Source organism: Mustela putorius, unplaced genomic scaffold (genome assembly GCF_011764305.1).
Source record: "Mustela putorius furo isolate JIRA1106 unplaced genomic scaffold, ASM1176430v1.1 tig00003853_pilon_pilon_pilon, whole genome shotgun sequence".
In the NCBI taxonomy this organism is placed as follows: Eukaryota; Metazoa; Chordata; class Mammalia; order Carnivora; family Mustelidae; genus Mustela; species Mustela putorius.
In genome coordinates, this window is record NW_025422005.1 from 25,088,840 (window position 1) to 25,113,557 (window position 24,718).

The following is a 24,718-nucleotide window of genomic DNA, read 5'->3' on the forward strand; positions in this document are numbered from 1 at the left end:
CCTAGAGGCACAGGGGCCTGGGATTGATCTTCTGCCCCTGGCTGAGGCTTCCCCCAGGCAGTTAGTGTCTCATAAGTAGACAGCTGAAGATCCCAGAGTAGCCCCACTGGGAGCAACATGCAACCCAGCCACCTTCTGTTCCCTTCCATGGTGCCCACTTCCACAAGGGGTGGCCCTGAGTGTCAGCTCCTCTCCCCTGGGTAAAGGGGCCTCCTTGCTTTCCAACTTGGATGGCCACCAAGCTCCTGAAGTTCTGAGACTCTATCCCATGCCTCTTGCATGGGCCCCGTGGCTGAGCCAGACCCCACTGGCCTTAGTTTTACACATCCAACCTCTCAGTGACTCTTCCTAGGCTCAGAAACATGTCCAGGTCACCTTTAAACTCCCATCTCCCTTATACGAGCTGGTGGCACGTCTGGGGGCCCCTGTGAGTGGGTGTGGGAACACTGTGATCTGAGAGTGAGGGCATGTTGATAGGGACTGTACAGCTGGTAGAATTACCAGCCTCTCTCATTCACAGTGAACACAAGGGGCCCACTCTGAGGGCCATTTCTCACCTCTCCCTTCCCCCAGCCAATAGCCCCTTCTGCCGCTGGCATGCTCTCACTCCCTCCAACCCCTTCCCGTCCCCGCTCCGCCACCTGTGCACACTGGTCGGGGATTGTTCCATGCGGGCTTCCCATCAGGTCCCAGGACACAGCTGAGGGTAGAGGCACCCTCAACCTCATAACCCCCGTGGCAGTAGTAGGTGATGGAGGAGCCCAGCTTCAGGTCGGACCCCACTCGTGTGCCATTCTTGATGGAACCAGGATCAAAACATGACTCCCGTGGGTTTTCTAGAAAGAAGAAACACACACACACACACACACACACACACACACACACACACAGGACTCATTAGCGACCTAAGTCCATGGTGCACCCAAGAAAAGACTCTGACTCGAATTAGCCACAGAGCATATGGAGATTTGGGATTGGTGGTCCTTCCTTTAGGTGAAGAATTAAATTTTCCTTTTTCTCCCACATTCTTGTCCTGACCCACAAAGGAGCAAGTCACAGCCAAACACTGGGGGCTTTTTGTCATTCCTTGACTCACTCCTCTCCAAGAGAGGCTGCCTGCTCTCACCCATACCTGGGAGGGACTTCTGAGAGCATGGGTACCAATACATAGATTTAGGAAGGAAGTAGGAAACCCCACTTCAAGCCCTCAGCTTTCTAGGGTTAAATAGTTTTCCAGGATTATGCACGGGGGTATTGGGTGCTTGCTACTTTATTAAAACAGTAGTGTTTTTCCACTTGATTTTCATTGCATATATGTCTTCCCAATTAGGCATTCCATGAGGTGCCTAACAGACCCCTTCTCTGCCCCTCTATGTTGGATGAGACTGAACTTGGTGCTGCCTGAGCAGTTGAGTGCACTAGTTGGGACCCCACATCTCTGGAGAAGGGTACTCTGCAGCCTCCCTCACCATTAGCTGGAAATCCTGAGCAGATCCTGGGAGCCAGTGTTCACATGTACCCATTGCTCCTTTTCCTCATCCAAAAGACCGCTCATCCAAATACCATTGGTGGTGTCATGGCGGGCAACGTCAGGACACAACTGAGGCTGGGCAGGGTGAGGGACATGCCCCTGGGTGTCAGGGCTCCATTTGGCTGCTGGAGGCTACCCTACAGGGAGGTCTAGAGATTGGGGCTCACAAAAAAGTGCCAGCAGCCCTTTCAGGAGGACTCAGAAGTTCAAATAGCAGATTTAAGAAGAAAGAGACAGAATAGAAAGGATCAGAGTTCAGAGATGAATAGCTGAGGAATTTTGCTGAGGCTGTCATTGTCACTTGGACATATTTTAGGCCACTTTTCCGAGGCAGCCACTGCTTGGGGGTGCTACTCAGCTGCTAGTCAGCTCACTGACTGATTGGATGGGGCTCTGAGAGTCCAGGGTCCTGCCAAGTCCGGCCACTCTTGCACCGGAGCCCTTATGATGGTCCTGCTCTTTGTCTTTGATGATAGCTAAGGGTGCAGTGGTCCCAGATATACTATTGCATTTAAATTCGTCTGGGACCCAGAAAATGGTCCCTCGTCTAGCAGACGTCCCCTCAGTGGCTTCCTTATGCACCCTGTGCTGTGTCACCTTTAACCCCTCATCAAATCTGTCTTCTCTTGAAGCCTACTGGCTCTGGCCAGAATACAACTGGTCCATTGGTTGACCCATCTGAGAATCACAGAGACACAAGGAACTGTCACCATCTTTTATTTCATCTCTCCTTTTAACAAGTGACAGCAGGTCAAACCTAATTTGAAGTTCCAAGAAATTAGGTAACTTAGGACTAGGTTGACACAGTTTATAAGGGGATGATGACTAGCTGTGGCACCCAATATCCATTTCCCCTCTTTGTCCTTAAATAATAGAAACCAGATTTTGTCAGAGTATCAAGATACCAGCTAAAATCCATACATTCTGACCTCCAAGCAGCTACATCTGGCCAAAGAGACACAAATACAGTTAAGTAAGAGAGTTTCCTGTCCTACTCAGAGTATAAGCCCAAATCCTTACAGGCCTACAAGCCCTGCAACTTCTACTCCTAATCCTTACCCCTCTATGATCTTGATCTCAACTCCTATCATCCCTTTGATAACTTTGCTCCAACCACATTGGCCTCTGTGCATGGAATATTCCTCCATCCACATGCTCTCACTCTCTCTCATCTCTTTCAGGATTTAATACAGTGTCTTCTTCTCAGAGACACTTCCTTGACCAGCTACTTAAATTTTTGATATTCCTCTCCCCACCACTCTCGGTCACCTTTCTCTGTACTGGCATTAATACTATCTCATGTACTATATATTTACCCAGTTTTTTTCTATCTCCCTACAAGAGAATGTAGGTTCCATGAAGCAGTTATCCAGTTTTTATCTACTGTTCTAGTCCAGTGCCTGGTACATGGTAGGCACTCAATAAATATTTCTTAAATGGATAAATTTGGGACATCAAGAAAGACTGCTTAAGAGAAAGTGACTCAGCTGAGAGAATGCTCATTGGCCCTTTATTCCTTCTTTCCTCCTTCCCCCAGTCTGAACTCAGACATGATGGCTGAAACTCCAGTCACCATCTTAGATCCTGAGATAGCCATGAAAATGGGAGCCATGTCTCAGCATGGTAGGACAGAAAGACAAGAGCATTGGGGATGGGGGTCACCTCATCATCCCAGGATGACAATCTCTATAGTTCTTTTATGGGAAGGAGAACAAACTTCTACCTCATAGAAGAAGCTGTGATTTTGGATAACAGCTGGGCATGTCTGTCCCAGAACTTCACACCATCAGAAAGTCCTTTCTTCCCTTCTCTGTATGGCAAAAACTCCTATAATTTTTAATGCCACTGTCTTTTGAACAAGTTTCCTGAACTTTGCCTTCTGTCTGGCAAAATTCTGTTTTTATTTCCTGAATTATAGCATGTGTGACATTAACTTGGTAGGTTGGTTAAGTGTATTTCTTTCCAGTGGATTCTGGACTCCTAAAGGACAGGACCATCACCTATTCTCTTCATAACCCTGGCAATTATCACAGTACTTGATATTAGAGCCTGCTCTGTTTGGCACATAATGGATGCTTAACAAATGAATGCTGAATTGATTGGCTGAACACCTCAGGACTTGGAAAATCCACAATCACATCAGCAATTCCAAATACAGACTGTATTTTATAGTTTCTCACATGTCAGAGCAAGAAGAGCTCATCATTCCAAACATTATCCCATTAATGAAAATGACAAGGATAATGATAATGATGATAGCCCCTTACAGAGGGATATCACGTTATAATTTTCAAAGTACCTTCCAATCTGTTATCTCATTTCTGCCTCACAAAGGCCTCTGAAGCAGACAGGGCCAGGTGTGTTCCTATTCAGGTTACAGATGAGAAATGTGGTGATCAGAGAGGCTAAATGAGTTTCCTAGGCCATTCAGCTGGGAAGAAGTAGAATTAAGACAAAAATCAGGTCTTTAGTCAGCCAGACCAGAGCTCAGATGTGAATGATAAAACTATAATGACTGAAACGTCATTGGGATAATAATAAATAAAAACCATGCCCTCTAAAACAAGAATAATAAAAGAACCAGCTTCTTTTTGTCTAATAGATAAGGAACATTTCTAAACACTGTAATAGCAAGACATTGAAAATAGCAATCCACACACCCAAGCAGTAAGGAACTGGTTAACAAGGCTGGATTACAGCCATCCACTGAAATACAAGCAGGCTTTAAAAAGAATTGCAAAAGTCTTTGAATACAAATATGGAAAGACGACCAAGATCGATCATTGGACAAAAACCAAAACAAAGTAAAAACAAACCCATGTGACATATTAGTACAGATGGTATGATCTCTATTCACATGGAACAGAGATCAGCAAACTACAGCCCACAGTCTCACTGACTGTTTTTTTTATATAAAGTTTTAAAAAAGTTTTATTGGAACACAGCCATACCTATCTGTTTAAATACTGCCTATGGCTGTTTTAGCATCACAAGAGCAGAGTTGAGCAGATGTAACAGAGAGCTCTGGCCTGCCCAGCTTAACTATTGTCTGGTCCCTTACAGAAAAAGTTTGCTAACCCTTGTTCTAGAATTCACGCTACCTTTTATTCACATAAAATATCTGGAATGAGATAAAAAATCATTAATAATGATACTTCAGGGAATGGTAGTAGTGGGAGGTGTTACATTTTTAGAGTACATCTTATGTGCTTCTATATTGCTTGAATTTTTCCAACAAACACATGCTACTTTTAAAATAGGCAACCATGAATATATTTCTAATTTCAATTTAAGGAAGAAAGACCCATGGAAGTGGTGGGTGGTGGTAGTGTGGTAGGGAAATCAGGTGTGGAATTCTGGTTGTAACTCCTTGGCCCATAATGTTACATCCAAGGGTTTGAAAGAGAAAATAGGTACTGTTTAGTACCTTCTGGTAGAAGCTGACCTGGGCCTTTCCTGAGTTATTTCAGATATTCTACCGCAGGTTTCAAACTCTTCTTCTGAACTTCTTCAAACTCCCTCTGTCTGCAACACTCCCCAGGCCTGTTCTCACACAGTGGGGTTCTTCTCAACCTTGAGGTCTCTGTTTAAATATCACACACTGGGCGAGGTCCTCACCTTCACCAACTGCCATTCTATGGTTGAATTCCCATTTCTCTTCCTCATAGCAGCTTTCTCTTTCCTAATATCTGCTTCTAACTCCTTGTTGGTCTACTTATGTACTGTCTATTTCCCTCACTCACCTTGAAGGTACCTTAGGGTGGGGGCCATGACCATTGTGCTCACCACTGCAGCCTCCATATTCAGGATAGGGCATGGCAGGAAGTGGGAGCTCAATAGCATTTGTTGAATGGATGAATGGTCTCTACACTCATACATGGATGTCCTAGCCTGTCTCAGGAGGAAGAGGCCACCACACCTGATGGAAGATGACAAGAAAGTCTCCCCCCACCCACACACCCATTCTTCTGATGTTTTTGGCTTGGAGAAAGACACTAAGTCTCTCTGGGTCTCATTTTTAGTAATTATATAAAAAACCAGGATCCTTCTTATTTCCTATTTTTCCTTCCAGTAAAGGGTAAAGCTAACCAGGTAGCTGAATTCAGATGAGAATGCCTCAGAGCATGGTCCTATAGAAGTCCACAAATAACACGACTGCATTCAGAATCATCTAGAAGACCTATCTAGAATGACTTAGACAACACAACCTCCTTCCAGGTGCAACTGGACAGAGACACCTACAACCTTGCCCATCACTGTCTTCTAAGTAGGTGAATATCCAAGACTTATAGGTAACAGAAATGTCTATCCATCTGATTGTCCTGAGGATGTGAAGTCCATGGAGGCAGGAACTTTGTTTTTTTCCCCGCTTTGTTCTCAGCCCCTATATCAGTGTCTGGCATACAGAAGGTGCTAAGTAAATATTTATTGAGTGAACAAAAGAGTAAAACTGCATGACTTGCCCTTGGCCCTAATGAAAAAGCTTAATTCCATGGCACTGTTCAGTGGATGCTTGCCTGAATCCTGGTCAGTCTTAAGGTCCTTTGGGATTTGGAATTGCGACCTAGACTAGGAAATGATTCAGGATCAAAAGTGAGGCCACCATACTTGTCCTAGAAGAAGCAATGAACATGCATCTATAGAGAGAAGAGAATGTAGCAGATGCTCAGGAAAAAGCAGGGAGGAGACCAAGTGGTCCTGGAGATAGGAGGTAATCTCAACCTTTGACTCTTCCTTCCTGATTCCAGTCCCTTGGATGTTTATGCTTCCTGCCCTTGAGCTCTTGTCTTTTAAAAATATGTTCCCTTTTTGTGTTAAGAGAAAGGGAGTTTTTGTTATGTGTACTGTTAAGATATAGAACCTCTCTTATCTTAAATTATTTTGGCCATTAATTTTCTTATAAGACAGTTTTGTCTCAAGTTTGTTTGAACATGTCTTTTTTTTTTTTGCATTTTTATAATAAATTATGAGTGGATCTCTTGATTTGAAACTAAATGACCCCTGAGTCAGCTGCAACCACACTGTTTCTGATTCCCACTTGGGAATTTGGCAAGATGTGGGGAAAGGTCCTAGTCTATATATGTCTCCAGTCAGAGGAGGGGTTGACCTCAGACCGTGGTCTTCACTAGACTAAGCCCAGCAGAATCTGGCAACATCTCTCTACATCACTCCTCTCATCTCCCAAACCAGGACACTTGAAGCCACAGCTCCTGGGAGACCCAGATACTCAACATTCGAGGAGATTCAGGGCTCCTGGACAAAAGACAAGACAGCATTCTGCCTCTGAACACAGGATGGCATCTACATGGATGAGGCCAATGCTTCTCTTCCTGAGGATCCAGACCTCCCTCAGTGTGCTGGTCCTGATGGGCTGCATCTTAGTGTATGGTGCTCTGTGGACTCGCGCAGCATATTTGCCATGGGTTGGAGACATATATAGGACACACACACACACCATACATATTCATGCTATGAACATTTCACACTCAGGTGTGTGCAAAACATCATCTCATACTTTGTATCTTCAGTAAACAGAAAATGTACTGCATTTGACGGGGCTAGCCCCATGAGGAGGGTTCCAAACTCTTCTCTCTTCCAAACAAGAGCAGAACACATGAAATATCCATTTCTCAGGAAAGAAGGCAACAGATGGAGAATGTGGATCAACGTGTGCACCAAGTAGCTCCTGGTGTTGGGCACTGTGCTGGGGGTTGTGTCTGTTTCCTATCCCACACCAGCTCTTTCACCCAGTGCTTTGTCCTTCTTTGATGGGTGAGGCAGGGATGCTCAGAGAATGTAAAGGGCTTGCTTAACACAGTTCATAAGTGATGAAGGCCACCCCATAAAGATACTGAGTATGGCAGGGATATCACTGAGGCCATGGGATCCGGTAGCAGAGTGGGTCCATTCCAGGAATCCAGGGATCCTGAGATGGGGAGAAGACCACCGTGGGGGCAAGGCAGAGGGTCCCTGGGTCCCATAAAATGGGCTGCCTGACCAGAGGCTAGGGCCATAGCAGTGAGATGGCTGATATTAGGGAGTATGCTATCTGAGAAAGAAGGAAGGAAGGCTGCCTCAGGCCTCACCAGGCACCTCCCACCCCAGACAGGCACATTTGTCTTGGGGCTTGAACAACAGATGCCAACAAGGTGGCCGAGGGTGCATTGGCTGGCATCCCCTTTCCTCTTCCCTTGTAACTGGTCTCCTTCAGCCTCTTGGCTGGCTCAGATGGCTGCCTGGAAGGTCTTACTGAGGCTGTGTTTTAGAGCTGGGGACCCCTCCAGGTGCAGTCTTGGGCCGACAGCTGGAAGTGGGAAGGGCTTTGGGAAAGGGGGCCCGGAAGTGTGGCTCTAGCCTGTGTTTTCAGTGAAGGGGACTGGGGAAGAGGTGGCTGCAGCCAGGATGCCGTGAACCCATGAACTTATTGCATCCAGGGACAATGAGCTGAAGTCCTTTTGTGAAGAAGCTGGAAGGGGTGACTTCTGGGGTGACATTTTGGAATCTCCACCCAGGAGAAGTCCCCAGCTAGGACATGCTGGAGGTGGCTAAGGCCAGGGTTAAAAGCCATCACTTGTGGTGGATCCAAGTGTCATGCTTGTGTGACCCTTTCTGGTCATTCTCAGTCACTTGAGTGTGGGTGTGACACAGGGTGTTGTTTTGCAAGGCTGCAACAGAATGGCCAGGGGGCAGGGAGCTTAGGGTACTTCTGTGCGTGCAATGGAAGAAAAATGAAGATGATAATATAGCAGTGGGGATGGCAGTGGCAGAGTGATGGTCCTGGGCGGAGTCTAAGTCATGCCTCCCCTAGAATTCCACACTATGTAACCATATTTGTTCTGACACCAGTGCATGCAGAAGGGTTTGGGAACAGCAGGTTTACTGATAGACAGCCGGTGTCTGGAGGAAGAGAGGTTGGCAAAATATCCATTATCCAGGCCAGCCCCATGAGGAGAGAAGACCACGGCAAGACATTCTCTATTTTGTGCACTAAGTATCTTCTAGAACTTTATCTGACAAAAGAGCAGTGATTTCGAAGATCTCGATGTGATGATGGATGTGAAGTACTTAGGACCGTGCTGGCAGTGGATGGATGCTAAGTTAGCTCTTGTTATGATTGGTATTATTTGTGAGTGTATGTGAGACATTCCCAGCAGTTGCCAGAAATATTTAATTAAGGAACCCTTTAAAAGGTTGCTGAGGTCCGACACTATGCAAGTGGGGCCATGAGCCAGAAACTTTTTAATTTTAACGGGTAATATGACCCCATTTGTCCACACAGGCTGATGAGGCCCGGGTGAACTTGGGTTAGCGCACCAATAACAAAATCAATCATCTCTAGAGTATCTGTAGAGTGTTTAGCACCTACTGGGCATTGTACTCCTACATATAATATGTAGGTATAAAATATCTTTTAATTTTAACCTTCTGCAGCATAATTATTATTACCACCACTTTATAGATGGAGGGACGGGTTCCAAGAGATAATAACTTGCCAAGTGCACAAATCAAGCAAGAAGTGGGGCTAGGATTTGCATGATGGTGTCTGGGATAATTAGTGAAGAAGAAAAGGTCACCCAGAGAATAACAGGGTAGAAGCACTCGGAGCAGCTGGGAGCCTGGAGCCTCTCTTATTCTTGCTGTTGGAAAATTACGGAGCACCTGCTATGTGCCAGGTGCCAGACCAAGGGCTCTGAAGCTCAGGGTCATGGATCCTCACGTGTCTGTGAGGCAGGGATCAGCCTACCAGCATTTTGTGATGAGAGAATGGAGGCTTTGAGAGGTTCAGGAACCTGCCCAAGGCCACATGGCTGCGAAGTAGAGAATGTGAGCCTGGGACGCAGTTCACTGGTCATCTAGACTGTGTGTGTCTAGAGGGAGATGTTTATGGGAGCGTGGCTGTACCCATTCCTTCACAGTCTGTCTTGGGCCACCTGAGTGCTGCAGTGGCAGCCCTGCGTGGTGGGGACAGAGGCCAGATGCCTCAGAAGCCTAAAATATGAAGAAACCCGTGCTGATCCCTGCTTTGACTGCTTTGCTTCAGCTTGCGAGGACTGACCGTCACAGGAAAAGGACAGAAGAGGAGCAGGGATGTGGCAATAGAAATGAGGTGCGAGCAGAGTGCCGGCCCCGCTGTCTCCCCGGCCTGGGGCACATGGGAAGGAAAGACTAGGCCACCTGGAGGGCCACAGGGCTGGGAGGGGCTCTGCCGGTGACCCCGCCTTTGCCCTCCTCGAGGCCCCTCCCCTCCGCCAGGTCTGCCTGGCCCTGCCCTCCCTATCCTCGGGTGCCAGGGTCCTACCTGTGTAGTCGATAGCGAAGCCCGCGCTGCTCACGGATGCATCACTGCGGAAGGCCAGGAAGAGGCTGTTGCTGCTGCTTTCAATGCGGCCGGGAAGCTGAGAGCCATAGAAGCTTCCTATGAGAGGGCTGAGAGAGTCCCGTCCGTCGTAGATATGGAGGAAGTCATAGCCAGGCTCCAAGTTAAAGCTGGGGAACAAAAACATCCCACCCCCACCCCACTAAGGTCAGAAAAGGCTCTTGTTGGGCCTCAGGCTCAACTGGGGTAGGGGGACTCCCAGACAGTGAGCCCTCCACCCCATTGGTGCCTGGCTCCTGACTCTTCCCAGTGGGAGGGAGAGCCGGAAGCCCCGATGGTCTCCCAGTCAAGGACGTGGATAAGCCAGGCCTGGGGGCAGAGAAGACTGGTCTTCTTCTGGGCACTAAAGCCAATGCCCAGAAAGCTAGAGCTGAAAACCCAACATCCCTCTTTCTGAAAAAAAGTATTTTTAATTGAGCTACATTTGACATAGAATATTGTGTAGATTTAAGGTGTGCAACTTGTTGATCGGATACATTTTATCCTGTAATAGGATTGCTATAGTGGTGAAAAGTAGTCCCTCTATCACATCTCACATAGTTATCACTTCTTTATAGTGGTTGGAATAACTAAGATCTAGTCTCTTAGCAAGTTTGAAGATTATAATGCAATACTGTTGTCTGAATTCACTACACTCTGCACAAAAGGAAAAACGAGTTACCAATTCTATATACTGAAGAGTCAGTCAGAGCAGGTACGCTCTCTTATCTGCTTGCACTGGTCTTTAGACTGTGTTAGACTGCACCTCCTTTTCCAAGAGGGAAAGAGTCACCCAGGGGGCCATTCCCAGGTGGGGAGGGGTCTGTTTTCATGAAGAAGCTGGCTGTGTCCCCTCATCTCCGTGCCAGTTCCCAGCTCTTCTCAGATTCTGCTATCACCCCACTCCTGGCACCTACAGGTGTGCCTCTTTCTTAGTTATCTTGATGCTCATGTGAAAAAAAAAAAACTGAATAAAGAAATTAGCAAATTGGGTATTAGAGTCCTTGAATATCATCGATCCCACTGGTTTGGCTAGAGTGAAAATGATGGAAAATGCCAAGACTGGCAAGAATGTGGAGCCCCTGGAGCTCTCAGAGCCTGCTGGCAGCATGGTAAAGTTGCTTGGCCCCTTTGGAAAGCTGTTCACCTACTAGATCTGAACATATGCTGGCCCTATGAGGCAGCAACTCCATTCTTAGGTACGCATCCAGGAAAGCCATGGGTACTGGTCAAGGGTACAAACACGAAAACAATAGAATGTGAGCTGAGAACAGATCTGGGACGCTAACTTGTTCAGAGCTGAGTCATGCGCTGGCATCCTCAGATACTCCACCTGGACTAAGAATGGGACAGCAGTTCCACTCTTTAGCTGAGACAAGTGGCAGAGAGAGGGAACCATGACATCTCTAGGACAAAGTGGGTAGGGCTGGCAGGGAGATAGGATGGGGATCTGGGGGAAGGATCTGGTAGGGGAGCCGGATATATACTGGTCTCCTTCCTCCATGGTACCCTCACAATGGGGTCACCTGCTGAGGCACTTCCTAACTGCCTTGTCTATCCCTGTCTTCCTTCAGTCATCACATTTTGTCTGAGTGTGCTCAGTGTACAGGTGCTTGCACGGTGCTCGGGACACAGGACTGTGTCCGCCGTTACACCTTCAAGATGGCAATGGGGCTGAAGGCAGCGACAGGTATGACAACAGCAAAGCAAAGTACAAAGCCTGTGCGGGCACATGGGATCACAGCACAAAGTTCCTCAGGGAGGAGGAAATGAGACTTTCATGGAGGCCAAGTTGGTGTCAAGTTTTGGGAAGTGCAGAGACCCCTGATGGTTGGACAAGGAGGGAAAAGGAAGTCTCCATGAAGGGAGCAGCAGAGGCAAGATCACAAGGGCAAGGAATAGTCTTGAAGCTGTGAGCAGCTCAGGCTGACTGGAGCTCAGGGGTTAGGATGGGGTCGGGGGGACTGGGTGGAGAGGGAGGCAGCAGCCAGATTGCTTGGACTGAAAAACCAAAGTTCTGAGTTTATAGGAAGAGGAAGCCACGACAGGACTTTAAAATAAGAGATCCATTTGTTTGTGTGTTTGTTTTCAAATAGAGGTATGACTTACACACCATGAAATGATCAGCTCATAAATATATCACCTATGGGTTTTGACACATGCCTAGCAAAACCCAGGCCATTCCCACCATCCCCAAATTCTCCCCTTCCCAGTCAGTCTTCCCCAGAAGCCACTACTGAACAGATTTTTATCACCATGGATTCATTTAGCGAACTGAATCCCAAAATTTCATGTAAGTGGGATCCTACATAATGGGCTCTTTTGGGGCCATCTTCTTCCGCTCAGTGTGATATCTTTGAGAGTCAGCCGTGTTGCCTCTATCAGTTGTTCACCCCTTTTTGTGGCTGAGTAGCATGTTATTGCATGTTCCCATGGAAGCCGAGGTGGTTGTTTTAGCATTTTCACATGAAAAGATCACCGCTACAGCTAACTCAAGAAGAGGCTGGCATGGGGGGAAAGATGGGGGCTGAGGAACCAGTCAGGAGACTATGGGAGTAGTTTGGAGGGTAAGTAATGAGAGTTTCAACAGCACAGTAGCGCAGATGCTGGAGGAGAGAGGCAGATGTGAGGTTCCAGGCCTTGTTCACTAATGGAAGCAGCAGCTGCAGGAAGGTGGCACTCCCCAGGGGTCAGGAGAGAGCTCTTCTGGGGTGGGGGCAAGTCATAGGCTCAGTTTTGTACGTGCTGCATCAGAGGCACCATCAGTCACCAGACCCCCAACAGCTGGACAGGAGAGCCCGCAGCTCAGAAGGCAGTCCGGGCTGTGGTAGCACGGAGTCCCCTGTTTCTAAGACTGAGGTGAAGCCATCGGAGCAGAGGAGCGGGCCCAGGAAGGGAGTGTGGATGCGAAGAGAAAAGGCTCCCGATAGAGCCTGGCCAAGGAAGGCAGGGCATAACAATGCAGCTGTGAAGTCACAGAAGAAGTTGGAGAACTGGAGGAGAATAACTTCATGGAAACCAAGGAGAAAAATCAGGGTAAGGATGGAGGGAATGATCGAGAGGTACAGTGGGATAAAACATGGGAAGTGCCATTTTGTGTAGCAACCAGGAGTTTGCTGGGGTCTCTGGCGGAAGCCCGCAGGCAGAACCCAGGTATCCGTGGTCTGAGTGTGAACAGGAGGCTAGGAAGTAGACACAAGCAGAGATGATTCTTTTGAAGAGTTTGCCTCTAAAGGGATAAAGGAGGCAGTGTGGGAGGCAGGCCAGGAGCTGGATGGGGGAGGACCTGAGACAAACCCAAGCCTGTTTGCACACTAGGGAGTGTGAGGAAGGGAGCCAGGTGAGAGCAAAGGGGGAAACACAGAGGAGTGGGGTGTGGAAAGGATCCAGCAAGGGCCTGCTTTCTGAATCTCAACATCTTCAGAAGAAAGAAGAAAGAAAGAAAGACAGGAAGGAAGGAGAAAGAAAGAAAGAAAGAAAGGAAAAGAAAAGAAAAGAAAAGAAAAAGAAAGAAAGAAAGAAAGAGGAAGGAAGGAAGAAAGAATAATAGTTACTTCAGTAATTATAAGGATAAAATAATAATGTATGAAGTCGATGAGCACAGCACAGGGCACACAGGAAACATCCAACAAATGCTAGTTTCCCTCCTTTGGATTCCCTCGTCTGCTCCCAGCAGACCTGTGTGCACTCACCTGGAGACCCTGGTCTAAACCCCCCAGCTGCTCTGAGCCCCTCGTCTCCCACCTGGGGGAAAGGTACATACATGTTAAATACCAGGGCGATGACGTAGTCCGGAGAGACAGTCACTTTCCAGTCACACTCCTTGCCTGGTGGGTAAGGTTCTGGGTAATTTGGCGACAGAATGACTCCTGATGGTCCTGTCAGGTCTCCACCGCAGGGAGCTGGGGAGAGAGGAAGACAAGGGTCAGGTCTGGGTGCTGGGGAGGCAAAGTGGAGGAGGGACTGAGTCTGGCAGATCTGAGTGAAAACCGAGGAGAGGATGGGATGTAATGGGTGCAGGGTTTTACTTCCAAGTGACGGGAATGTTTTGGAACAGAGGTGGTGGTTGTGTAACATCGAGAATGTACCAAATGCCACTGAATCATTCATTTTAAAAAGTGAGTTTTATGTTATGTGAATTTCACCTCAAGAAATTATTAAAATCAAAACTGAACGACCTAGTTCTGCCACTTCCTGGACATGAGGCCTTAGGGAATTACCCTAACCTCTGTGGACCTCAGCAACCTTTCCCTATTGCAGGAAGAGGTACTATTTCCCTCATGGATGGAGCTAAAGATGTTGGAGAGGTCTGTTAAAGCACCTGGAATACAGTAAATAATTCTTATTTGGAGGCAGTTGATACTCCTCTTTTAGACATTTGAAATACATGGTCTCCTGCCGCTGCCTCCTGTCCAGTTTCCAGGTGAGCTTTGTGGGTGTTGATCCGAGATGTAGTGCGCTCGCCGTCAGAGGGGTGGAGAATACAGTCATGCTCACCTGCCAAGCATGGCTGGCCCCCTCCCTGTCAATGCTTTTGGCCTCTGCCTGGAGCTCCAGATACTTTCCAAGTTTCCTGAAGACCTTGTCTAAGAGAGTGGGGGCACCTCACTTGGATGGAGATACGACAGAGCTCCATACTTCCATGGTGGTTCCCCATCCCACCCCCCTGAGATGATGGGCCTTTTAACAGGCAGGGAGGGGGCAAGTGGCTGGTGAGGCAGCAAGCAGCTTACATGGAGCCCACTGGGGCATTTCCCAGATCTGCAGTCAGGGTCTCCCCTAGATGGCTGTCTGAGTCACTGCCCTGAAACAGTGGGGTCTGATAAGATGGGGGCTGGTAAGTGTATGGGGTCATCCAGGAAATATGGTAGAGACTATTAGTATGGTTTGGTCTGAGAAACCCCACAGGGTGCCACTGGAGGTTGACGTCAAGTACATCAGCTGGGAGCCCACAGGAGTAGGAAAGCCATTTAAGGAGAAGCCAGAAAGTCTGGACACAGGAGGTGGGAGCCAAGGGTGTGTCCAAGACCCAGCTCAAGGGCAGCCACAGTCTTGTCGCTGAGCTGAGCTTTACAGATGCATGCTGTAGCTTTCGCTCAGGGCAAGCCTTTGAAGGCTCAGTCAATGACCGCAGGGTCTTTTTTTAAAAAACAGTAGGCTTCAGGCTGGGCCATAAAAGCCCTAAGGTGGCTGAACAAAGAGCCTGAGTGATCCCAAGAGTAGTGGTTCCCCTCCACCCCTGTGGAGAATATATCCCAAATCCCAACTGGAACAAACACTCAAGGGGGCACTTACTCTACGTCTGACGTGACGCATAGCATTCTAGAAACCTCATCTCACTTCCCTCTCGCAACAACTCAGTGAGCTATGGATTCTTCTTTCTGGTTTAGAACCGAGAAGCCTGGGGCTCAGCGAGTTGAAAGACCTGCCCAGAGTCACTGAGACTCAACCTTCTGCCTCGAAAGGGCAACCCTTTCGCACTCTTCCTTTCTGCTCAGAATCTCCGGTGGCGGGGCAGGGGAGCAGCCCCTGCTGGGAGAGCTTCTCTGAGCAAGGATGGTTCCCTGCACCAGGCTTCCTTCTCTGCACCTCTGGCTTGCTTCTCCCCTGTGCCCTCTTGGAGAAGAAGGTTACATGAATGCGACATGCCGGAGGCCTGTACGATCCAGATAAAACCCTGGACTTAGCACAGTAGGACCCATTGTCCCGTGCTCTGAGGGCCCAACCCTAGCAGCTGTCTGATGCAGCCTGGGTGGTCCCAGCTCCCTGGGGACCTTCCTAAAGGGGCACAGTGATGCCTCCATGAGGGAAAAGGCCACTGGGTGTGAGCTTCCTCTGTGGCTTGGGGGTCTCTTCCCCTCAGTTAGCCAGGGATGGGGGTGACCTGGCTGTTTCTGAAATTGCCCCCATGATTCTTCCGCCCACTCCCAAAGTGTTTGTGGTTTGTTTGGGTTCTAGGCCTCTGCCCTGGCGCAGTTCCCTTCCAGATGGCTCCCTGGCATTGGGCATTCAGACATCTGCTTCCCACTCAGGACCCCAGCCTGGGCATCATTGCCCTCTGCCATTTGTGCGTCAAGGCCTGGCCGCACTCCTAGCTGCTTGGCCAGCAGGAGTGTTCCCGCTGCTCACGGCTGGTGGAGAGGTACGCAGAGGAAGGAAGTCCCTTCCCTTTCTAGGCCTCAGAACTAACCAGCAGGTCAGTCGAGCTGCAGGAGACCAAATGAGGTCTTGGCAACATCCCAGCATCACCTGGTCCTTTCAGCAGGTATTCACAGGGGTGGGAAGCCAGGTGGGAACTAGAAGCCAGGTGTTGCTTCCATTCCAGGATGTTTGTCCCACACCCACGGTCACGCCCTGTCCCTCCCTACTGTGAGTCAGAAACAGAAGCTGGAGCCTATAAACCATGGAAGACCAGGAGGGGGTGGTAGTAGATAGCTGGTCACCCCAGATGCCCAAAAAGTGGGCAGGCAGTCCTGTGGGGTGAAAGGTGTGAGAAACACCGTCAAACTCAAAGTTACACAGTCATGGGTTCCAATTCTGACTGTGCCACTTACTAGCTATGAGTTTGGGCAAGATATCCCATCTCTCTGAGCCTCCACTTTCCCATATATAAAGTAAATAAAAATAACAAAAAGAGTAAGGACAATAATAACTTCTAAGGCACACTGGGTTCGCTGTGAGTCAGACGTGGTCTTATGGCTCTACAGCATGAGCTTCTTTCCTCCTCAGAACAGGGTGATGATCTAGGTCCTCCTAATGCTCCTATTTTACAGGGGAGGAAAATGAGGCCCAGGGAGAGTCAGAAATTTGCCCAAGGCCACACAGCTTATTGGGGTGAAGGCACCAGAGTCGGTCGATAGTTGAAATCCAGAACCTGAGCTCCAAACTTACCATCTGACGATTCCATTTGCAAGAATGCAGCTAAAACTTCTAGCCCAGTGCCTATCATGGGGATGGCGCTCAATAAATACTTGTTTTCTCCCTTTGCTTCCTCCCTATAATGAAGGGATATCAAGGCCAGCCAGACCAGTCATGGCAGACTGCCAAGGGAGCTGGAAATTAGGGGCTTGTCACTGGGATTTCCAGACTGTTTGAGAGAAGAGACAAAGACATTCATTTTGTTGCCCGAGGAACGTTTCCCCAAGCTGAGTACAGAAGAATGGGTAATGAAAGCTGAATTAACCTCTTTGCCCTGCTTGCTGCACATTTATTGCTCTCAACAGCTTAACACCATGCAGCCCCCCCCTCCCTTCTCCACCTGGGACAGTCTTGTCTCAGGACCTGCTTTTCTGTAAAAGAAGCTAAGGAATCACAGTCCCAGAGAATGCTAAATTTGGACGGGGCCTCAGAGTTCATCTAACTCGCTCTTGGGACTCACCAGAATTCCAATGCCCTGTTGGGATTCATGCTCAGGGAAGGGAGGTAAATCCAAAAACCCAAGAGACGAAAACAAGGAAGGGAATAATGGGAGGGAGGGAAGGAGAGGGGAAGGAAGAAGTGAGAAAAGGAAGGAGGGAAATCAGTATTTCTTGAGATTTGGGTTAGTTGTGTCCTTACTCCATGATGCCATGAAAGTGTATTTAGTCTCACTTTATAGAATAGGAAACTAAGGCTCAGAGAGATGGAGCAGTTCTTCCAAGGCCACTGAACTAGTTAATGGCAGAGCCAGGATCTGAACCCAGATCTGTCTACTTCAGTACTCCACAATCTTTTGCACATACTATTCCATGTAGCTGAGATCTGACCTGTTTTTGGAAGCCAGGAGTCAACCTCCTGTCTGCTATGTATTCATTCACCATGCTCCTACTGCATAACCCAGGTGACTCCTAATCTCCTTTAAGAGACAGGATTTAGTGTCTCACCTTCAGCACCAGGCCTCAGAGCTTGGCCTGCAAAGGCCAGTCCTCGGATGCCTGGACAAAGCCTCCCACTGAAACTGAGTGGAAAGACATGTAGGGCATCGCCTGGGGCATCGGCTGCTGGGCTGTGTCTTGGGAAGTCCCTGGAACCCATCCCCAGCACAGGAGCTAGTGTGGGAAGTAGGAAATTGAAAGGCTCTCCTTTCAGACTGATGTGGGTGTGAATCTTGGCTCTGCCATGTCCCAGCTCTGTGATTTGGGCAAGATATCCAAGTTTATCTAAGTTTCAGTTCCTGAACTCTAAAGTGAGGGAATGGTGCTCATTTCAGACAGCTGTAGGGAAAGTTAAATGAGGATGGGTAAGAAGATGTCCAGTGTGGGGCTAGCACACAGTAAGGGGACCTGGGGACTACTGCTTCTCTTCTAACACCCATCGTTGATCCGGGACATAAATGCATTCACGACTTTGCCTGAGAAAAAGGGCCATGCAGCAATGAATACCTGGAATGTTTCTATTTCTTTCTTCCTTCAACTTCCTGCCTCCTCCCAGGCTCAAGGAGCTGGGGAGCAGTATTATTACCCTCTAACCCTTACAAGCTCTCTGACCATGGGCAAGTCGCAGAGCTTCCATTTCTGCATGGGCCAAAGGGGGAGATTTTTAAGAGTAAGAACAGATCAAGAGATCTAACACCCAGGTAACCAATAATTTCCTTGAGAAAAGAAAGGCAAGGTTCTTCCCTTTGCACCCGAGCCTGTGGATGCCTTTCTAGTGCTTTGGATATTAGAAAGGGCATTTTGGAACCTGCTGACCTTCCTCCCGAGCTGATCCATCATCCTCCTTTCCACCTAAATAGCCTGAGTCAGGGAGAAAAGAGGTAGACATGCCTGGCTTAGAAATTTTGGGGACCACTTTGGAGAGTGAAGACTTTGTCATATGTAGACAGTAACTGTGAGTGTGTGAATGTGAGGGGGCATTTGTGTGCACATATTCACACAAAGCAGCATAAACTTTGGGTTTTCCGATGCTACTGGCCAGCCTCTAGATGCAGCTGCCACTTGGGCCATGGGGTCTGGCACACACAAGCGGTGGGACCAGAGGGCAGGATTCAGCCTGTGGCTGCTTTGTACCGATGCACGTGGGCGGACTGGGCTGCCAGAAGAATCTGTTCTCGATCTTCACACAGCTGATCTCTGCGCTCCCTTGCAGCGCATAGCCAGGGTCACACTGGAACACTGTGGAGTCTCCAGCTTCCCAACTGTCGCCACTCCGGCTCCCGTTCTGTGGGACCCCAGGGTCGTTGCAGGACGTGGCTGTAGACACTGAGAGAACAGAAGAACAAGTGGGGTTGCCTAGAAGTCTGCCAGCCAATGAGGGTCTCAGCCCATCACCCTCGTTGTCATCACCGTGCCCACTGCCAGGGCAACAGCCACAATCTCTGTCACCTCCCACTATGTCACTGGCAATAGGGCCACCGTTTCATTTTTGTTCTCACCCTCATCTCTGTCACCACTGGGGACCACCGTCAGAACCATTACCAGAACCTTCACCACCGCTGGCATCCACCTGTCACGAGGTACCATGAGTTAGGTGTGATTGCACAGCTATGATTGTAAAAGAAGTGAGCTAGGATCAATACCCGCCTTGTTGCAGAGATCAGCAGACAAGCAGGGTCTGCCAGTGGGTTGGGAGCTGGTCTCCCTGTAGGCCGAGCAGCGGGTGTTAACAAGCATAGGGAGAACTGCAGTCAGGTGAAGGCAAATGTCCAACACCACATCAGCCTAGAACCGGAGGAAAGTCAGAAGACTTTCACCTCCTCAGATAGGCCTCTATCTGAGGTGTGTAGCAAGGGGAAAAATAGAGTTCAAAGTAAACATTCATAGCTGAGATGTAGTCAACATTAAAAAACCTCAGGAATGTGGTCTGATACCTAACTTAGTGTCGGACAGACCACGTGCTTTAAAAGTGAATGTCAAATGATGGAGGGAAGGAGTAAATGAACAAAAGAATGAATGAGTAGATGCATCATGAGAAAAGGAAATGATAGAAGAGAACGTCCAGACAAAGAATCGGGACAGCTGCAACCAAGGTCATTCTCCAGATTCTGGGCGGCAGGCTCCAGGGATGGGAGCCCCTGGAGGCCACAGGATCTGTAATATTCATTGGCTTGGAGGGCCAGATTCCCCCACCCCCAAATTTTGGGGAAAAATAGCATGCACAAAACTAAATGAATTTATTGTGGAGTAGAATGTAAAAGTCATATGTGTTCTTCAGCAAAAACATGAAGCCTCAAAGAGACTGTAGCCTCCTACAGCTTTCAGATCAACAGATGGATAGACATTCACTCTCTTCTGCTCTGAGGAGGATGTCAGTGGAAAAACTCGAGAAGCCCGAGCCCAGGGCAACTGTACACACTAATATCACCAACTGTAAGATCTAGGATTGTGGGAACAAGTCTGGAGTTATAGCATCTGATACCTCATACCCAGTAACGATACATACGAGAAACTAGGGCTCATAGTCAGATCTGTTTCTATGCCTGCTCGTGTAAATAAGTTTTATTAGAATATAGCCGTGCTCATCTGTTTATATATGCTATACTATACCCAGCTACATCTGTAAAATCTTCCAACGCAGCAAGCTCAGGTCCCTCGCTGCTTTTCCCACTCCCCAGGGCCTTTGCACCTGCTGGTCTTTCTACCTGAAGCGATGGTGCCGCAGACCTTCCTAAGTCAGCTCCATATTGTCATTCAGTTTTCAGCTCTTGAATCACCTCCTCAGACAGGCCTCTCTAACCACCTTCTTCTGGGCTCATCCCTTGACCCCTCCTGCTACTAATTTGGTCACATTCTCCTCTTTTGTTCTTTTCATTGCACAGTCTGTAATACTCTTGCTAATTCATTTGTCTCTTTATTGTAATATCACTTGTGCATCTCTGTGGGAACAGAGACCTCGGCTGTTTTGCTTCCAACTGTATCCCCGGGGCCTAGAACATTACCCAGCACACAGCCGTGCTCAGTAAATATTTGTTGAATGAATAAATAAATGAACAAATCATCACCATCTGACACTTACTGAATTTATTTATAACGTCAAAGAAGAATCAATCTTCTTCCTTCCCAATTAAAAACAGACTTAGCTTTCATCTCTAGCTTTACAGTGCACTGTACACATGTAAATGATTCCCTGAAAGAAAAATAGCTCCCTGTTCTGACCATACTCAGAAAGATTATTTATGTAGGAGGTGACAGAGTGCAATGATGAAGAGCCTGGGTCTGGGAATCAGACATGGGGGTTCTGATCCAGTCTCTGCTGCTTATTAACTAGATGACCTTGTATGAGAAACCTCCCTGGACCTCAGAGCCACGTCTGCAGCATGGATTAAATAATGGCCACCATACTCTAAGGCTTCTGTGAAAATTGCTAGCAGAGTGCTTAGGGTGGTGCCGGCTCAGCGGGTGGCAGTCCCTCTCCTTCAGTGTCCCCCTAACCCTCTTTGTTCCCACTTTCCCTCTTTAATGCTCCTGAATTTGAGCTGCTTGGCAAAGCCCCGGGAAAAGGCTAGATCCGCGTGGTTCAGACAGGATGTTAGATGTTACACAGTCATGTTTACTCAATAAAGCCAAGCCTGCACTAATCGTCTCTGGCATTTCTGTATAATCCCCCGTCAAACACACACTATAAAGTTAACCTGGGGCGAGCCACGCGGCCTTCCCTAGAGGAGTCCTGGTATTTGCTAACTGAGGACAGCAAAAGGGAAGGTGACCTTTCCTGAACCTCGGTTACACCCGGACCCCGGGCCAGGTCGTCTCGGCCTTTCTGGAGTCCAGGCTAGGTAGCTTTGCCCATGCCCCTCTCCACGGACCTAAGCGATGGTCAGGGCAGCTTGCGTCCGGGCATCCACGCATTAGAGAAAACCATGCGCTCATGTGCACACGTGTCCATGTGCCTGCTTTCCCAGTAAGCAGTGAGTAAGCTGCTGCTGCATGCATGGGCTGTGGAGGAGTCTGAGCGGCAGGATGTGGCAAGGGTCGGCTACCTCCAGCATAAGGCAGGGTGTCTGGGATTGACAACGCACTGAAGAAATCGAAGTAAAGTGCTCGCTGTGCCACAGGCCACAGCAATTTATTCTGAATGGGGAGGAAGTGGCATCTGACACGCACCCCGAAGGATGAATAGTCCTTCTATGGGCTGGACAACGTGTGAAGAAGCAGCCGGAGCTGCTGGGCGAAGGTGCGGCTCGTGACAGTGCCCAGGGATGCTGTCCCACGTGGCCAAGCTGACAGTGCACAGGAGGTCAGATAGCGCAAACCCACAGAGGAATTTGCCAGAGCAATTAAGAGGGTTTTTCTTTTTCTTTTCTTTCTTTCTTTCTTTTTTTTTTTTTTTAAGCCATAACCATTAGCTTGGGCACAGTCAGAGAAAATACATGTCTGATTTAATTATTCATAACACTCCTTTCCCCAGAGAGTGGACTGAGCTGTCTCTTTAGCATTCCACTCTCCTCACTGCTTACAGATCCTTTATGGCTTATCCCAGCAGTCTCTGAAGTTTGTTCCATAAAATGCTAGTCTCTTGAGATGGTCTGGGAAAAAGTCCTCCATGGTCAAATATATTTGGGAACTGTGACCTACTAGATAGACACCTTCTGAATTCACCCGCTAAATTAGCATACCAAAAGTTCTCAGAGGTCCCAAGTTACCGATAGCCTCTTTACGTTTGCCTTGACCTAAGACCGTGCAGCGTTCTTTCTCCAGCAACATCAGCCAAGAGTCCGTGGAACTCCAGGGAACAGATGTAGGGAAATGCTTATCTAAAAATGACTCCCTTGTTGCCCTGTGGACCTAATCTTAGATGAGCTCACCGTTACCCTGTGGTCCCCAGAGACTCTCCATGGGCAAACGGGTACCAGGATTCCATGGAAGAAGACTCCCAGTGAACCCTGCAAGGAGTTCTTCCTCACCAGGCTAGAAGCTTCTGTGAGTATTAATTGGGCAAGTTAATGGGTATAAAGGAATATAATCCTGGAGGCTTTCATCTGCCCTACAGACTACTGAATGCTCATCTCCACAGAGAAAACAGATGTGCACAAGAGCTAGAAGCAGGGTCTGTAGCCCCATTCCAGTCTACCTGGTACCAGAAATACACTCAACCACCCTTAGCTAATAAACCAGCAAGGGGAGACTGTGGAGGCAAAGCCGTGGCATGGGTGCCACATGGGCTCGCTTTGCAATCACCATGGCAACCCCCCCACACACTCTGGAGTAAGGACATGGTAATGAAGACAGCTGCTGTATAATAAACATAAGCATAAACCAAGGCAGAGTCACTTGTGCAGGGAGATGAGTGATGGAAGAGGCACTTCAGAGGAGATGAGACGATGCATCACAGAGGGAGGCAGGACCAACACATGAATTATCTAATACCGGGACTCGGATATGTGAACATTGCCCATTTTTGGGTCAATGCTCCTCCATAATTGGCTACTAGAGTGCATAATTAATTGAATTTAGATCATTTGTATTTGGCTCCCGGTCCTTCCTGGGACCCGCACTAGACTAAGAACCAGAGTGTGCGGCATATCAGAGCGGCTGTTCCATAAAAGAGCTCCATACCACCGTCCACAGGGGCCTGCGTGCCTTCTTCTGTGCTCCCCATGTTTCAAATTGCACATTCTGGAACCTCTCATCCTGCCTCTGCACTTGTGCACATGCTCTTCACACCTAGGGTGCCCCTTTCTTTCTTTTTCTCTAACAGGGATCCACAGACTCCACCCCCACCCAAGTCCTACTATGTGGCCCTTCCCACCCCACGGAATCATCAGCTGCTCCCTGCTTGAAACACAGTCTTTCCCTCTGTTACTGCTGCTTCTCCTGCAGGTCTGAGCGTGGGCTCCGTGTTTTCTGGAATATCTTTTCTTCCTGGTGCTCCAAGGTGAGCACGGTAGTTTATATCCACCCCTGCCCCCCAGGTACTCATCAATCTGCATGTTAGTGTCTCTGAAGCTGCTTGTCTTTCCCTGCAGAGTAAGCCCAGCACAGATATTTGAACACAAGTGCTAACCAGGTGCCGGGCACACAGCCCCTGCTCAGTGGCTCTCTCTACAAGAGCGGAGGGCTGGAGGAAGGGAGGGCAAGGAGGGGTGGGGGCTGCTGTCATGCCCCAGGACAGATGGACAGAGGCGGGCAGGAAGTGAGCACAGACCTGAGAAGTGAATGGCAAATCCCTGCTTGCTGGTGAAGAAGTCGGTGCTGAACTGCAGAACGACCGAGTTGAAGGTGCTGTGCAGGTCCTTGGGCAGGGCCGCGCCGCTGAGCTCCTTCAGCAGGACCCCACTCTCCACAGGCCCATCCCAGATGCGCAGCACGTCGTGGACCTCCTCTGTGTCAAACACCAGGAAGTGGAGCCTGAACAGAGAGAAGAGGAAGGTGGTCATCCTGGGCTCAGCGCTTTCCTCCCAGGGGCTTCAGGTCAGAGGAGGTCGGAAACCCAAGAGACTTGCCAGAAGGAAGAGAGCAGCGTCCAGCGGCACCTTCTCTCATGGCTTCCAGCCGGCCTGCCCCTCCTACTGGGGGTTCCTAACAGCCGGGACAGGGGTGGGAGGGGGGTGTAGGTTTTGTGCACTTTGTTGATCATCCTGAGTTTTATGTTGTCACTGTTGAACCCCACCCATCTCTTCACTGTCCACCATGGTCCCCAGACTTCCTCCTGAGTCCACTATCATTCTAGATTGTGAGGGAGACGCCAAGAAGGCATACACCCAGGCAAAAATCCCAGAAAGCCATTTTGTGGCTATTGACAAACTGATTCCAAAGTTCATATGGAGGGGAGAAAGCCCCAGAACAGCTACATGATACAGAAGGAGGACAAGACTGGAGATTGATTGTACCTGATGTCAAGATGTAATGACAAAGCTGCAGTAACCAAGGTGGTGGGTATTGGTGAAAGAACAAAGAGATCCATGGAACAGGATA

General features: G+C 48.6%; 1 protein-coding gene across 4 annotated transcripts in view; it reads right to left on the bottom strand.

Annotated features, from left to right (window-relative positions):
* CSMD2 (CUB and Sushi multiple domains 2) overlaps nucleotides 1-24,718 on the bottom strand; it is a 600,967-nt gene that overhangs the window by 126,229 nt on the left and 450,020 nt on the right. For all 4 annotated transcript variants that reach the window (XM_045064163.1, XM_045064162.1, XM_045064161.1 and 1 more), the window contains exons 26-30: nucleotides 23,949-24,151; nucleotides 18,875-19,066; nucleotides 13,651-13,789; nucleotides 9,831-10,018; nucleotides 642-836 (exon numbers count right to left, since the gene is read on the bottom strand). In XM_045064163.1, coding sequence (XP_044920098.1) covers nucleotides 642-836; nucleotides 9,831-10,018; nucleotides 13,651-13,789; nucleotides 18,875-19,066; nucleotides 23,949-24,151 — 917 coding nt within the window. The remainder of the gene's footprint in view (nucleotides 1-641; nucleotides 837-9,830; nucleotides 10,019-13,650; nucleotides 13,790-18,874; nucleotides 19,067-23,948; nucleotides 24,152-24,718) is intronic.